The following is a 13,322-nucleotide window of genomic DNA, read 5'->3' on the forward strand; positions in this document are numbered from 1 at the left end:
ATGGCAGGGAATGCTCAAGGGGTTTTGAGGAAGAAGGTAAGGAGTACCCAAGGCCAAAGACTTAACTGGAACTCCAAAGTGAGCTTGTAAGTTCCATAAACTAGGGCAGATCAGGTCTTGGGTATATTCCAGGCTAGCCAGGAGAAAGTTTTCCCTCTTTCCCAGTCTCAAAGTTCAGGAGGCTTCTTGCAACACCTCAAACACTTGCCCCTGGCTGAGATCAACCAGTTCACAGGAGATCAATGACTGAACCAAGGACATCTGATCTGTAAGGGGGAAGGCCCCAGGGACAGGGCTACCTGCATCCTGTAGCTCCAGGCCAGTTTGTGTTTGAGTCTGTTCAGGAATGCTGCTGCAGAATACAGAACAATTCCTTGCTCAGCAAGCATGCAGAGAAACAGCCCACAAACTTCTGAGTTACAATTTAGTGGTAAAAGTAAGTGATCCGAGGGATTATGGAACAATTAATTACCCATTATGTTTCTCCACAGATTTAATTATACATGTCTGCCAAGGAACTGAAAGGAATTTAATTGCTTATTAAACCTCGCCATTATTGAATTTCACAAAGAACCTTATCATAATAAGTAGCTTGAGTGTGATAAAGTTATTTTTATATTTTTTCCTTCACATTTTTAACAAGTTAGACCTTTTATTTAATTTTTCCTTCACATTAAAAAGGAATTAGTCATTAAAAGATTATTTCCATGTCTTGAGTCACCAAAAAGCACAATGGGAATAACTGCTTTTGAAGTGTGGTTACTTTTATAATGAAATAAACGAAGTTGCCTGTTCCTTGTATGGAAAATTCCCAAAACATGGGATAGTGACCAGATCTCCTATTTAGCCAAGTTTGCTGTAATACATTAAAACAGAAAAATATTAAAGAAAAAACTGCAGATACTGAAAATCTGAAATAAAAAGTGAAAACATTGGAAACACTCAGCAATTGGGACAGAGAAACAGAATCAATGTTTCAATTTAACCTGAAACATTAAATGTTTCTCTTTCCATAGATGCTGCCTGACTTACGCAATAGATATTGATGTTCACCAGGAAAATCCATGATTTTCTTCAAAGTAGTGCCATGGAGATTTTGGATCCACCAGCCATATATCTCAGGATCTCTCCCCAGTTTAACTCATCTGGAGTGTGGTGCCACCAACCATAGAATATGTCCTCCCTGCAGTAGAGTGGCAGCATAGATTCTGCAGCCAATCTCTTTGGAGTGACTTTGGTTCTGCTTCACTGTTAGCACCTCACAGCTGCTTTATTGAGGAGAACGGGAAGGAAGGTTTTAGCAGTGGATGGTGGGGTTGAGAGAAGAGCGTGGTAAAATAAGGTTGATGTGGAGAGATACAGAAGATTAGATATTGAGGTGAGGTAGTGGGGATCGGAGAGTTGCAGTCAGATTGTTTGGAGAGAAGGTCAACAACAGAGAAGATAGGAGTGAGGGTGGATGAGAAGTTGTGGGGTATGAGGAGCATCGGGTAGGCAGGGAGGTTCAGGCTGTGGATCAGATTGTTAGAGAGTTGAGGAAGGCTAGTGGTCAGGAAAGTTAGCGGTAGAGAGGCTGAAAGGTTGGGGTTCGAAAGGATCAGGGAATATACAGGATCAGGGAGTGTACAGGATCAGGGAGTATAGAGCACTGGGCAGAAGGAGAAGATTGGGTTGGAAAAGATCAAGGTGAGAAGGTCAGTGAGGATCCATGCAGTGAGGATTAGGGTGAAAACATCCAAGATGGAGAGGATTGGGGGCCTTGGATTGGAAACGTGGAAAGGATTAGATGGTGATTAAGAATTACAGTGATTAGGCAGTATCAAAGGTGGGAGTAGGAAATAGGATGTGGGGTTAAAGATTGGATGGTATGGAGGTTTGTTGATGGAGAGTGATTGGAGATTAGATGGGACCATGAATTAGAGAGAGAGATATGTGGTAGAGAGAATCAGTGATCATATGAAGCATCAAACAGTGTAGAAAGACAATGGACCTGTGTAGGGAAGGGACCAGAGATTGTGTAAGGAGTTGGGAGTGGAGGGGATCGGGAGTGGAGAGAAGTGGCGGTGGAAAAGATTAGGGTTAAGAGAATTGGAGGAGTTCAGAATTACGGGGGGAGGTGACTGGGGATGAAGGTTTCGAGAGGATTGGGCCGCTGGGAGGGTATGGAGAGTATGGCATGCCGAGAGAGGACTGATGTTCAGGGGGGTCTCAGAAAACTAGAAAGCATTGACACAATGCCAAAAATTGATGTGTAAAGAGGATCAGGAAGCTAGAGAGCATCAGGAGGTTGGAAAACATCAAATGATATAGAGATGGATTGGGGAGTGTCGAGGGAAGATCAGAAATAATAGAGGTTTGGTGAGAGACAGAACATATTGGGCATAGAAGGAGAATTGCCGTTGAGTGATTGAAGGTTGGTATCTGTTGAACATGGGATTGATCACTGGGATCAGACAGATATGGAGTCAGACATTACGATCGAGTGAGATAGTGTTTGGGTGATCCTGAGGGCATTGGAATCAAATAATCAGTTTTGGGAAGTACATGGTGGGAGCAAACAGAAAGATACCCTTAAAGGAGAACTTCCACTGTTGACAATAGTCACCCAAGGCAATTAATTAATGGTGTAACTAGCTCACAATCTTGGGATCAAGATTCTTGGTCATGTTCTCCCGCGGCAGGTACATTTTGGTTAGCATTTAATGGCAATGCTACTTGAATCTGTGTATGACTACTTGACTTGGGATTGAAAATTGGCTTCTCAATTCAGTTGCTGGAAGAAGACCATTTCTGAAATCCTAGTTAACATCTTAACTGAACCACAATAAAAAAGTAAACGCTGATATTGGTAATGATGTTAGGAGACCTGACCAGAGTAATGCAACTGAATATCAAGAGTGGCTGGCTGGACTCTGTTCCGTTGGACAAGGTAATTGCATTTTGATAATTATTGATATCGCACTTTTGCGATACAAAGGTTACCTGCTAGATTTCAGCCATGTCTGAATGATGGTATCCGCTACTCCACAATCCTTAAAATCTCTAAAAATGTCTGATTCAAAAGGATGCATGGAATGTTGTTTTGGTACTTTAAACTTTAAACGTTTCTATAAAAGGGTTCACTCAAAGGAACTCAGATTGGGTTCCCTCAAAATGTTTTTTTTTTTTGGTTTGAAACTATCGTGCAATTTAAAGCTGCAGACTGTGTTCTTCATTAATGGAAAATAACCCGTCCAGGGTGTAAACTCATTTGGCACTCAGCCTGGGGACCGCCACAGCCTAGATTAATTACTGTTACAGTAGAAGCCCAAAGAATAAATCCTGGAAGAAAGATCAATTGTACTACATTCCCAGGTCAGCCTCCCTCAGGTTACTTTGTGCCGTATCTGATCCCCTTGCGAATAGACTATTGAATTACACTTGAGAATTTTAAATGGCAGTGGTCTTGTTGTCAGTAATATTTTCACATACCAACTGAGGCCCACTATTTTAACAGTTAGATCAACTGAGCCAAATGCTGCAACTTTATCTCTGGATCATTCATAAATAATGAAAGGGCACAGCCTCTAATGAAAGGGCAGGGCCTCTAATGGTCAAGACAAGTTTATTATCATGTGCACACGTACGGTGGGGGACAGGCACAATGAAAATCTTCATTGCAGTAGCATCAGGCACATAGACTCAGATAACATGCAAAAATAAAAAAAATGTACAAAAATTACAGAGCAAAAAAGAGACTGCAAAATCAAGACATTTGTGCAAGACGCAATAAGGAACAGAGTACGTGGCAGTGTAAGAGGTGGTCTGCAGTGTTCTGTTGCTGAAGTAGGATTAGGGTTGTGCAAATTGGTTCAAGAACCAATGTAGTTGTAGCAAAGTAGATGTTTGGTGGTGGGACTTCAGGCTTAAATGCCCATCACTGGGTAAGCTTAAGGCATAAAGAAAAGAATACCTTGCTTTGACATTCCACATTGACTATTTCCCTGATGACTACCCTGCCTCAGCTGTGCAGCTGCTGAAACCCACACCGGCATTACTTCCAGATTTGAGCATCTATATGATTCCTCATATTTTGCAACCACCTGTTGAACCACTTGTTCTCATTGAAAACTGTTTCTCCTACCATATATAACAACATCCCATTTTGCATATTACTGTGACGCTCACTGATGCAGGTTGGTTGTGCTGGGCCAATGCCTCAATAATAACATTCTAATATCTCCAATGTCTCCCATTCATTGCCCTCACTCACCGTCCTCCTCACCGTGGCATTCTTGTTCACAACACCTGCCAGAATCCAGGAATCTCCCATCGATGGACCAGGATCTCATGTAGATAGGGTGGTAAAGAAAGCTTTTGGTGTGCTGGCCTTTATAAATCAGAGCATTGAGTATAGAAGTTGGGATGTAATGTTAAAATTGTACAAGGCATTGGTGAGGCCAATTCTGGAGTATGGTGTACAATTTTGGTCGCCTAATTATAGGAAGGATGTCAACAAAATAGAGAGAGTACAGAGGAGATTTACTAGAATGTTGCCTGGGTTTCAGCAACTAAGTTACAGAGAAAGGTTAACACAGTTAGGGGCTTTATTCTTTGGAGCGCAGAAGGTTAGGGGGGACTTGATAGAGGTCTTTAAAATGATGAGAGGGATAGACAGAGTTGACGTGGATAAGCTTTTACCACTGAGAGTAGGGAAGATTCAAACAAGGGGACATGACTTGAGAATTAAAGGACAGAAGTTTAGGGGTAACATGAGGGGGAACTTCTTTACTCAGAGAGTGGTGGCTGTGTGGAATGAGCTTCCAGTGAAGGTGGTGGAGGCAGGTTCGTTTTTAGATAGTTGACGGGAAAGGAATGGAAGGTTTGGTCCGCAGGTGTATGGGACTAGGGGAGAGTACGTGTTCGGCACGGACTAGAAGGGTCGAGATGGCCTGTTTCTGTGCTGTAATTGTTATATGGTTATATGATCTGGGATCTTCCCAGTGACGTGACTAAGTCTGGGAATTTTTCAGAGGTGGACCTACGTCTGGGAATCTTTCAGCGATGTGTCTGAAAGTTGATTCCAGAACTCTGTCTCTTGATTAGCTGCGACGGACAATTCAATTGAAAAATTCAAATTTTATACTGGTAGATCTTTGTTGGTATCCCCGGGGAAATCTTTAGGTTTGGTCTGGAGTCTTCAACGGTTTATGGAAATGGCCAGTGTTCCAGGGAGTTTATTGCTATTGTTGAGTCTGAGCTTGTGCAGTTGCACTTGAACTCAGGCCCGTGTACATCAACCTAACTCTTGCCTTATAGGTCACATGCCACAATCTCAAATTGGAATGAGAGCACCTAACGACAGAGGGTGCCTATCTTCCAATCTAAATATGTTGCCTCTGCTCCAAACTGAATCACAATGGCAATCGACAAGCGGCAAACATAGTAACACATTCTGTGTTGAATAGATTCCCAAAGAGTCAGTGTAGGACAGGATGCACATACAGTATAAAACATTGTGAGCTAAGAATAGCTTTGAAGTGCCAAACATCTCTCAGATCTGCCCTCAACATATTCTGCTTACAGCTTCAGATACTTCAAACAGAACTGGAAATGTTCGCTGACCAATGTACAGATATGAAATATCATTTACAATTCCCAAACCCCAGGGTAGGTCAGAGGTCACACTGCTGTTATTGAATCTGTGTGAAATATGAGAGAGTTTCCATTATAATATTGCACTCAACAACTGCATGCTTGACATACAATCGTTTTCTGTGTATCCAATTAACTTGAAAGGTGAGCCTTACTGCTCACTGCGTGTCATACGGAACCATCTACTCACTTGTATTCTTCTGCCGGCCTGGCGCTCCACTTCCAGATCCTGTACACCCATCTTCATCGTCGCATTCCCCGCTTGACTCCGCATCCTCACCCTCACCACTGCCGAGTTCACTCAAGGACCACTGTGCGGCCTTGGTTGCTTTGCTCTGATGCATCTGAGGTGAAGCAGAAGGCACAGTTACAGGTGAGGGAGAGTCATCCAATGCAACGCAATTCAAACATGTTCTCAGGTCCCTGTCGGAGCAGGCACAGCTCACTCTCACTGATTGCTGCAAAGTACTGAAATCAGATATTTTCTAGACATGGCGAAATCAACCCCTGCCTTCCACTGTCTGAAAACACGAGTTTAACCAAATCTCTACTGCCTGCATAATAAATCACACCAAGCCCCCATGTGTTCGCTGAGTTACACTGGCAAGCATCCTATGGTTTAAAAAAATTCTGATCCTGAAAGTCAAACTCCACGACTCACCTTCCCTGAGGCTGTAGCCTCAACCAGGCAGTGAATTCTGACTTCTAATACTGGCTCCTTGGGTGTCCTCCGTGCTCTTCAAATGTCATAAGTAGATCTGAAATTCAAGTTCTCCCTTTCTCTGAATTTCCTACTTTAAGATGTCCCTTAATTACCAAATGTTTCACCGTTTCTACTAAAATCTACATCCTCAGTGTGATTCAATTCTCCTTTGAAGCTGCTTAGAATAGGTTACAGCGCTGAAGGGTTCATTTTAATTCCACGTTGTTTTTGTTTCATGGATAAACAAGTGTTAAATCACTGCGCCATTTGAAGAGGTCTAATAAACTAAACTAAATATATGAAGTACCTTTATTAATTACAGGCAGTGGTAAGGAAATATTAGAAAAGATTCTGAGGGACAGGATCTAATTACATTTGGAAAGTAAGGGATTTATCAAAGACAGTCAGCATTGCTTTGTAAGGGGAAGATCATCTTCTTCAAGATTCCCCTTTGTAAGGGGAAGATCTTGTCTGACTAATTTAAATGTATTTTTCAATGAGGTAACAACATGTTTTGATAAGAACAGTGCTGTTAGTGTAGTGTATATAGAACTCAGTAAGGCTGTTGACAGCCTCCCATGTGTGGACTTGTAAGATGGCCTGTTTCCGTGCTGTAATATGGTTAAAACTGGTCCCAAAAGATTAAAGCCCATGGATGCAAGGAATGTAGGAAAAGAGGATCCAAAGTTGGCTTGGTAATAGGCATGCAACACATCATCCTCCAATAGCATGGACATTGAATTGTCCAATTTTAGGTAATAACAACCCCCCTCTCCCCCTGTTAATATTATTTATATATTTTAAACCCAGAGCAAAGGTTGGGCACAAACAAGAGAATAGAAAGCAAAAGTGTTTAAGAAGCAACTGCAGATGCTGGAAAATCGAAGGTAGACAAAAATGCTGGAGAAACTCAGCGGGTGCAGCAGCATCTATGGAGCGAAGGAAATAGGCAACATTTTGGGCCGAAACCCTTCTTCAGACCTTTGATCTTTCTTGTTCATTCCAAAAGCAACAGAACCTACACGGATCTTTGACGAAGATTAACTGAGATAGATTTACACAAAGCTAATTAATCAGTAAAACTTAATTCTTCTGCTAATAACATCATTTCAACTAATTCGCACCAATCAATTTACATTGGTTAACTATCCAAAATTGAAACACACTATCAGACATTGATTATTCCGCATATAAATTACATGAATCACATGGTCCATGCTATAACTCATTTCCCAATCTCCATAACGCTGTACACAAATGATTTCAACTCTTCAGTTACATTCCGGCTATAACTCACTCCGAGGATTCCTTGATCTTGAATCTATAAATGAGCCAACCTAGTCTGTAGCTTACAATCTGCTGGAATGTGAAATTTGCAGAAGAAATATTTTATATGACATATTGTCAACATGAAGCCTTCTTCACAGATGTCACCTGACTCATTTCAGCATCCTACTGTATGTAGTTTTTATTTCCAGAATTCCAAATTGCAGTATTTTGCTTCTTGAGCTTGTGCTTTCGCATCAATTTAATGTTGCAGATGTTCTGAAGAAGTTTACAGAGGAGGAAGAGAAGTAAATAAACAGAACATTTGAATAGAGAAGTGGACCAAGTCCAGGCGCTTCATTAGGAGTAGCACCTATTGCTCTAAGTCTTGAAGAAAATACTTCTTATAAACCTGGAAGAGAGAAAATCCATTTAATGATGCAAAGGTTACTGCTGGGGCAAGTGGAAGGTCAAGGCATCAATTAAAGATCGAATTATAAAGTTATATAGTTTGAGATTAAATGTTACCACAAGTTGTTTGAAAGGCCGCGGGTAAAAGTAAACATGAAGGATCCAGGGTAAATATTGAAATAGATCAGAAGTTGGTTGAAGGGCAAAGACCAACAAGTATATGTTGGAAAATATAGATCAGGATGAATGTGGTGCCTCAGATCTCAATGTCAGGGCTGTCTTCAAACACTCTCACTTTGTCTCCATCTAAAGGTCGTCTAAAGATATCTTTGAAGAGTGTTGTAGAAAGCTTTCACTTTTATGGGACAAGATCATACAGTAAGTGATAGGAGCAGAATTGGGCCATTCGGCCTCAGATCTACTCAATGTCAAGTCAAGGTCTGTCTTCAAACACATACGAGATGTGCAGTGAAATGAAAGTGGCAATGCTCGCGGATTCTAAAAGGTCAAAACAACCAAACAAATTATCTAAACACAATCATAACACACATATTCTTTTACATAATAAATAATAGAAGGAAAAACGTTCTGTACAGTTAGTCCCTGGTGAGATAGGCGTTTACAGTCCAAATTGCCTCTGGGAAGAAACTCCTTCTCAACCTCTCCGTTCTCATCGCATGGCAACGGAGGCGTTTGCCTGACCGTAGCAGCTGGAACAGTCCGTTGCAGGGGTGGAAGGGGTCTTCATGAATTCTGAGGGGTCTCTCTGAATTCAATCATGGCTGATCTATCTCTCCCTCTTAACCCAATTCTCCTGCCTTCTCCCCATAACCTCTGACACCTGTACTAATCAAGGTCATGCACCCTCCCCTGCACACTCACTCGTGAGTTAAGGGAATTGAGTGCAGCTAACAGTGGACATTTGCTTTGGAAGAATTGCTTTAGAACAAGCTGACCAAGGCCTGGTCCTTTGATCTGATTGGATGTAAATGCCCCAGTTCAAGGAATGGTAGGGATTTATTTCTGTACCTGAATCTGCCTTTCACCTCAACTTTAATTAAAACGATTGAAAATGCATCTTCACGGATCATTTTGATCATGCCCATGCTAACTTCTCATTGAACAAAATGGGCGATAGCATTTAATGCACTCAAAGTAACCTGGTGCCTGTGTAATTCTGGACCTTATCTAAGCACATCTGCTGATGGTAATTATTTATATCCATAGTTGAAACAGTGAAAAACTGCTAATACTGATGTTTGGGTATCTGGGGCACTAATTCACAAATTAACAAGATCGGACGGAGTCCTGGTTCCCGCGACTTATTTAAACACAAAGGTTCTGCTTCCCATGCTTCCTGGAAAGACACTGGGCTCACTGGAAAATTGAAAACTACTGTGTAACATATGAAAACAAATGAAGTAAAGGTGGGCGGTGAATGAAAAGAAATGACATCTTGTACTCTGAATATCTGCCTGTCCGGTACCACCACAATCCTGAGTGTGCCAGGTTAATGTAGTAGATTAATGTTATGTACCCTTCCTCATTCCTGTTCCCTACTTTCTTTTGATTAGTATAAATACCAAAGTCACCTTTCCCTCTCTTTCTGTCACTCTCCCTCCTGCTATAACATTTCTCCTCCAAGAGCCACCTCTGCCTTTTTCTAGAGCTAACTGAACACTCTTGGAGTCAACTCCAAGTGCCACAATCCCCACTCTCACCATGACCCTCCCCTTTGTACACAGTTTTTTACGCTCTCCATGCCTTGCTCCCTCCTCCTCAGCTCACTTTCTCGAGCTCTGTGTCAGTCTCTGCCTCTTAGTGATGTTCTCCATCACATTGCCATTCTCAATGTGTCCTGCTCTCATTAGTCACCACTGTATCAGTTGGTGGTCTGAACCATCACCATTCAACGTAACACCAGTTGCAGAGTCAGGGTTATCACTTGGCCATAACACCCTCTGCTGGCAAAAGATGAAATGTAAAAAAAAAGCTAACTGATTTAGGACTCAGAGGTGAAGGGCTGGATGGCCTGAGCAGTAAAGTCAAAACACCGAGCCAGATGCCAGGCACAATCCCCAAATCTTAAATAGAAAGACCAAGAAATGCACAACAAGTTAGGGTGTAACTGCAGAGATAAAATTTGACACAGTATAAATTTTTAATGGTATGGAATGTAAGTTCACTTGGTTCGTGAAACACAAACTCCTCGCTACTGACCTACAATCACAGTATACAGTATAGTAGCAGGCCCTTCAGCTCATTATATCCATACTAGCCCATTCTACCTTCCTACACTGATTCTATTTATTCTCATTCGGTCCATGCCTTGGTAATGTCAGACTTTATGCTCCCAGATTGTTGTGATTGATTCAATTAATTGAATCTCGGCGACTGAGTCCACACCAACCATTTATCTCACACTAGTTCTGTGCTATCCCACTTTCGCATCCACTCCCTACTCTAAAGGCAATTTATAGTCCCCAGTTAACAAACAGCTTTTGCGTTGAGTTTACGTTGAACTACTGATGTCTTCTGTGGTCAGCTCACCTGGAGTTCCATTGCTAATTGCTGCCAAGCAAAGTGTTTGGATGTTAGGCGAGCAAAATGCACAATTCTCGATACTTTCTACAAGGTTTGAGCTTATCGTCCACAGGGCACTCACACACAGAGCTCACAGGTATTGAGTCATACCTCATTTGAGGTGCCGAGGAAGAGGTTGGGTAGGTGGTCCTGTTATCTATAGCACCAGGTGATTGGTGGGGCCAGTAGAACAAGGGGTAGGGGAATATGATGGATGGTGATGTTTGGGCATCTATAAATGATATATTAAATAGATGGGCAACATTAAAATTGGGCCTTGGCATTGTGATACAAGATTCCCTCTCCAATTTATCTTCTCAACAGAATCACTAAATATCACTAAATATTTATGCAAATAAAAGCACGCAGATGAGGTAAATATGTTATGTCTTTTACTGCCTTTTTTCCTCACACAAAACATTGCCATCCAAATTGCCAAATGCTTCAAGTTTGACATAGTAAGCTTTTGCCTCACCCCTATCTCCTAGTTGAGTTGTCAAGAGCCAAGCAGACACATGAAATATAAAACTTCCCCAAAGAGCTGTGCTTTCATGGATCAGTCAATGAGATGGTCTAAAGGATTTCCATCATGCACTGTTCACAACCTACAGTAAGACTTTGATGGAGCAAGATCACAACAGCTCTAAACCTTGTTCCAATCATTCAACTTAGAAGCGACGACATGTACAGAAGGACAGCTAATTAGAAATGAACATGAAGCAAGGTCCAAATAAACATTTATCAAAAGCTGAGAAATCTCAATTGGTTGAAGAGTCCTTGTGGTGAAGCCAGGCCACACACAGACAGTGTACACAGTTGCTTTCATCCTACAGATGGCTGTAGGGCTTCAGATAAATCTAAACAGTAGCATCCTATTCTAAACTGCCTAATAAATGTGGTTGACGGTGAATATGAATATACTGTCATTTGAGCAACAGCCAGGAAGTAGCCTTGGGCAGGGTCCAATTCATGCAATCAGAGAACTTCAGAAGTCAGGCCAAGCTGGGCGTGAGGGGTGGGGACAGCCTCCATGGTGTTCTGCACACATTCTGGATCATAACACAAACCCAGCTGTGATAATAATCAGGCTGGAGTCACTGATCTCCTGGCACAATGCACAGCACCAAAGCAACTCAGAACACATGCATGCACTTAAAGGGCCTGTCCCACTTAGGCGATTTTTAAGCGGACTGCCGCCGACTGTCAAGTTCGCGGCAGTTGCCTGAAAAACCTGGAAATGGAAGGCGACTGTCAGAGTGGAACACACACACACAAACATATTGCAAAGGCGGGGACCAAAGAAAGCGGGGGAGCGCTGTCTGAAATTCACATGGTGCAAAGTCAAGGTGATACAGACACACACCGCGATGAACAGGAAGGTTAAGAAGGCTAGCACAGTGTACGGTAAGTCCTTTAAAAGAGGGGGGGGGGGGAGGGAGAAGGGGGGGGGGGGGGGAGAAGGGGCGAGAAGGGGGGGGGGGGGGGGGGGGGGAGTAGGGGGGGGTGAAGGAGTGGAGACACTTTTAAGAAGTCAGACAACTTTTAATAAGCCAGAGATACACTGCAGTACACTGAAGTTTGGCGGACATTTAACATTACCGGTCAGGTATCCTTAGTTCTGAAAACTCGTGTTTACGTTTTTTTTCCCCACTGAGCCAATGAAAATGCCCGGTCAGCAAAGGCGATTAACTAAAACTACGTACGACTAACTCGACTACCCATAACTACATGGCGACCCCACTACAACTGCATCTACAACTACAGGATTATCGATTTTCTCCACGGCGACCAATTTTTGGTTGCAGAAATGTTTTCAACGTTGAAAAATTGGCGGCGACCATCCTGAGGCCGCAACTAGTTCCCAGAATCAGGGAACTTCTCGCGATCATGAAGGAGATTCACTAGCGAACATGTGGCGGCCATGTGGCGATCATGAGGCGAGCGCAGAGTCTCCTGCACTCGCCTAAAAAGTCACCTCAGTGGGACAGGCCCTTAACTTAAACATCATGTTCACTATATTATAAGGTGGAGTAATGAACTCCTTCGAAGCCACTCCTGCTCTCCTATTGTTAGTGCGATGAGTATCACTGCGGTGTCTAGTTACTTTGTGTTTTGCTCTGAGACATTCAGCTGAGGGTATTTCTGTAGCATCTCATAAGAGTATCTTTGTTGCCCACAAGCACACGTTCTCATCAAGCTTCACTTCCCCCATGCAATCCACAGATTGTTATGTGTATGTGCAACTGCATTTTCAACTTCAAGTCTTTAAGTGTAATTGGTTCCCAGCCTTTCTCTGAGATTCCAGCAAAACACTCCTCTGAGGCTGTGCTAACATGTTTCTACCTGCACATGCCACCTGGACTATGATGCACAAGGACAACAGTTCGCAGGATGACTGGATGGAGGCAATGGCTGCAACAGGCCTTTATGGCCAGCTATAGGTGGGACTGTGAAATGGTGCTAAAACCTGTTGACTATTGCATACAGATTCAGTGGTCTGTTTCTTTGCATTATGTGCTTAACCGGAAATTGTACTTATGTAGGATATGACATGGTCATCACACACCTCAGCACTGGTGAGTAAGGCAAGGCAGCACCTTTACCACCTCAGGCAATTGAGGAAATTCAGAGTGTCTCCGAGGATCCTCCAGTGCTTCTACGCAGCGGCGGTGGAAAACATCTTGTCCGGGAACATTACCATCTGGTTTGGGAATTGCTCTGCCAA

The 13,322-nt window shown here is 42.6% G+C and overlaps 1 protein-coding gene across 2 annotated transcripts in view; it reads right to left on the minus strand.

Annotated features, from left to right (window-relative positions):
* Window positions 1–13,322, minus strand: part of LOC129703502 (glypican-5-like) — a 420,578-nt gene that overhangs the window by 120,358 nt on the left and 286,898 nt on the right. For both annotated transcript variants that reach the window (XM_055646030.1, XM_055646029.1), the window contains one exon: window positions 5,825–5,978. In XM_055646030.1, coding sequence (XP_055502005.1) covers window positions 5,825–5,978 — 154 coding nt within the window. The remainder of the gene's footprint in view (window positions 1–5,824; window positions 5,979–13,322) is intronic.

This window comes from Leucoraja erinacea, chromosome 14 (assembly GCF_028641065.1).
Source record: "Leucoraja erinacea ecotype New England chromosome 14, Leri_hhj_1, whole genome shotgun sequence".
NCBI classification, from domain to species: domain Eukaryota; kingdom Metazoa; phylum Chordata; class Chondrichthyes; order Rajiformes; family Rajidae; genus Leucoraja; species Leucoraja erinaceus.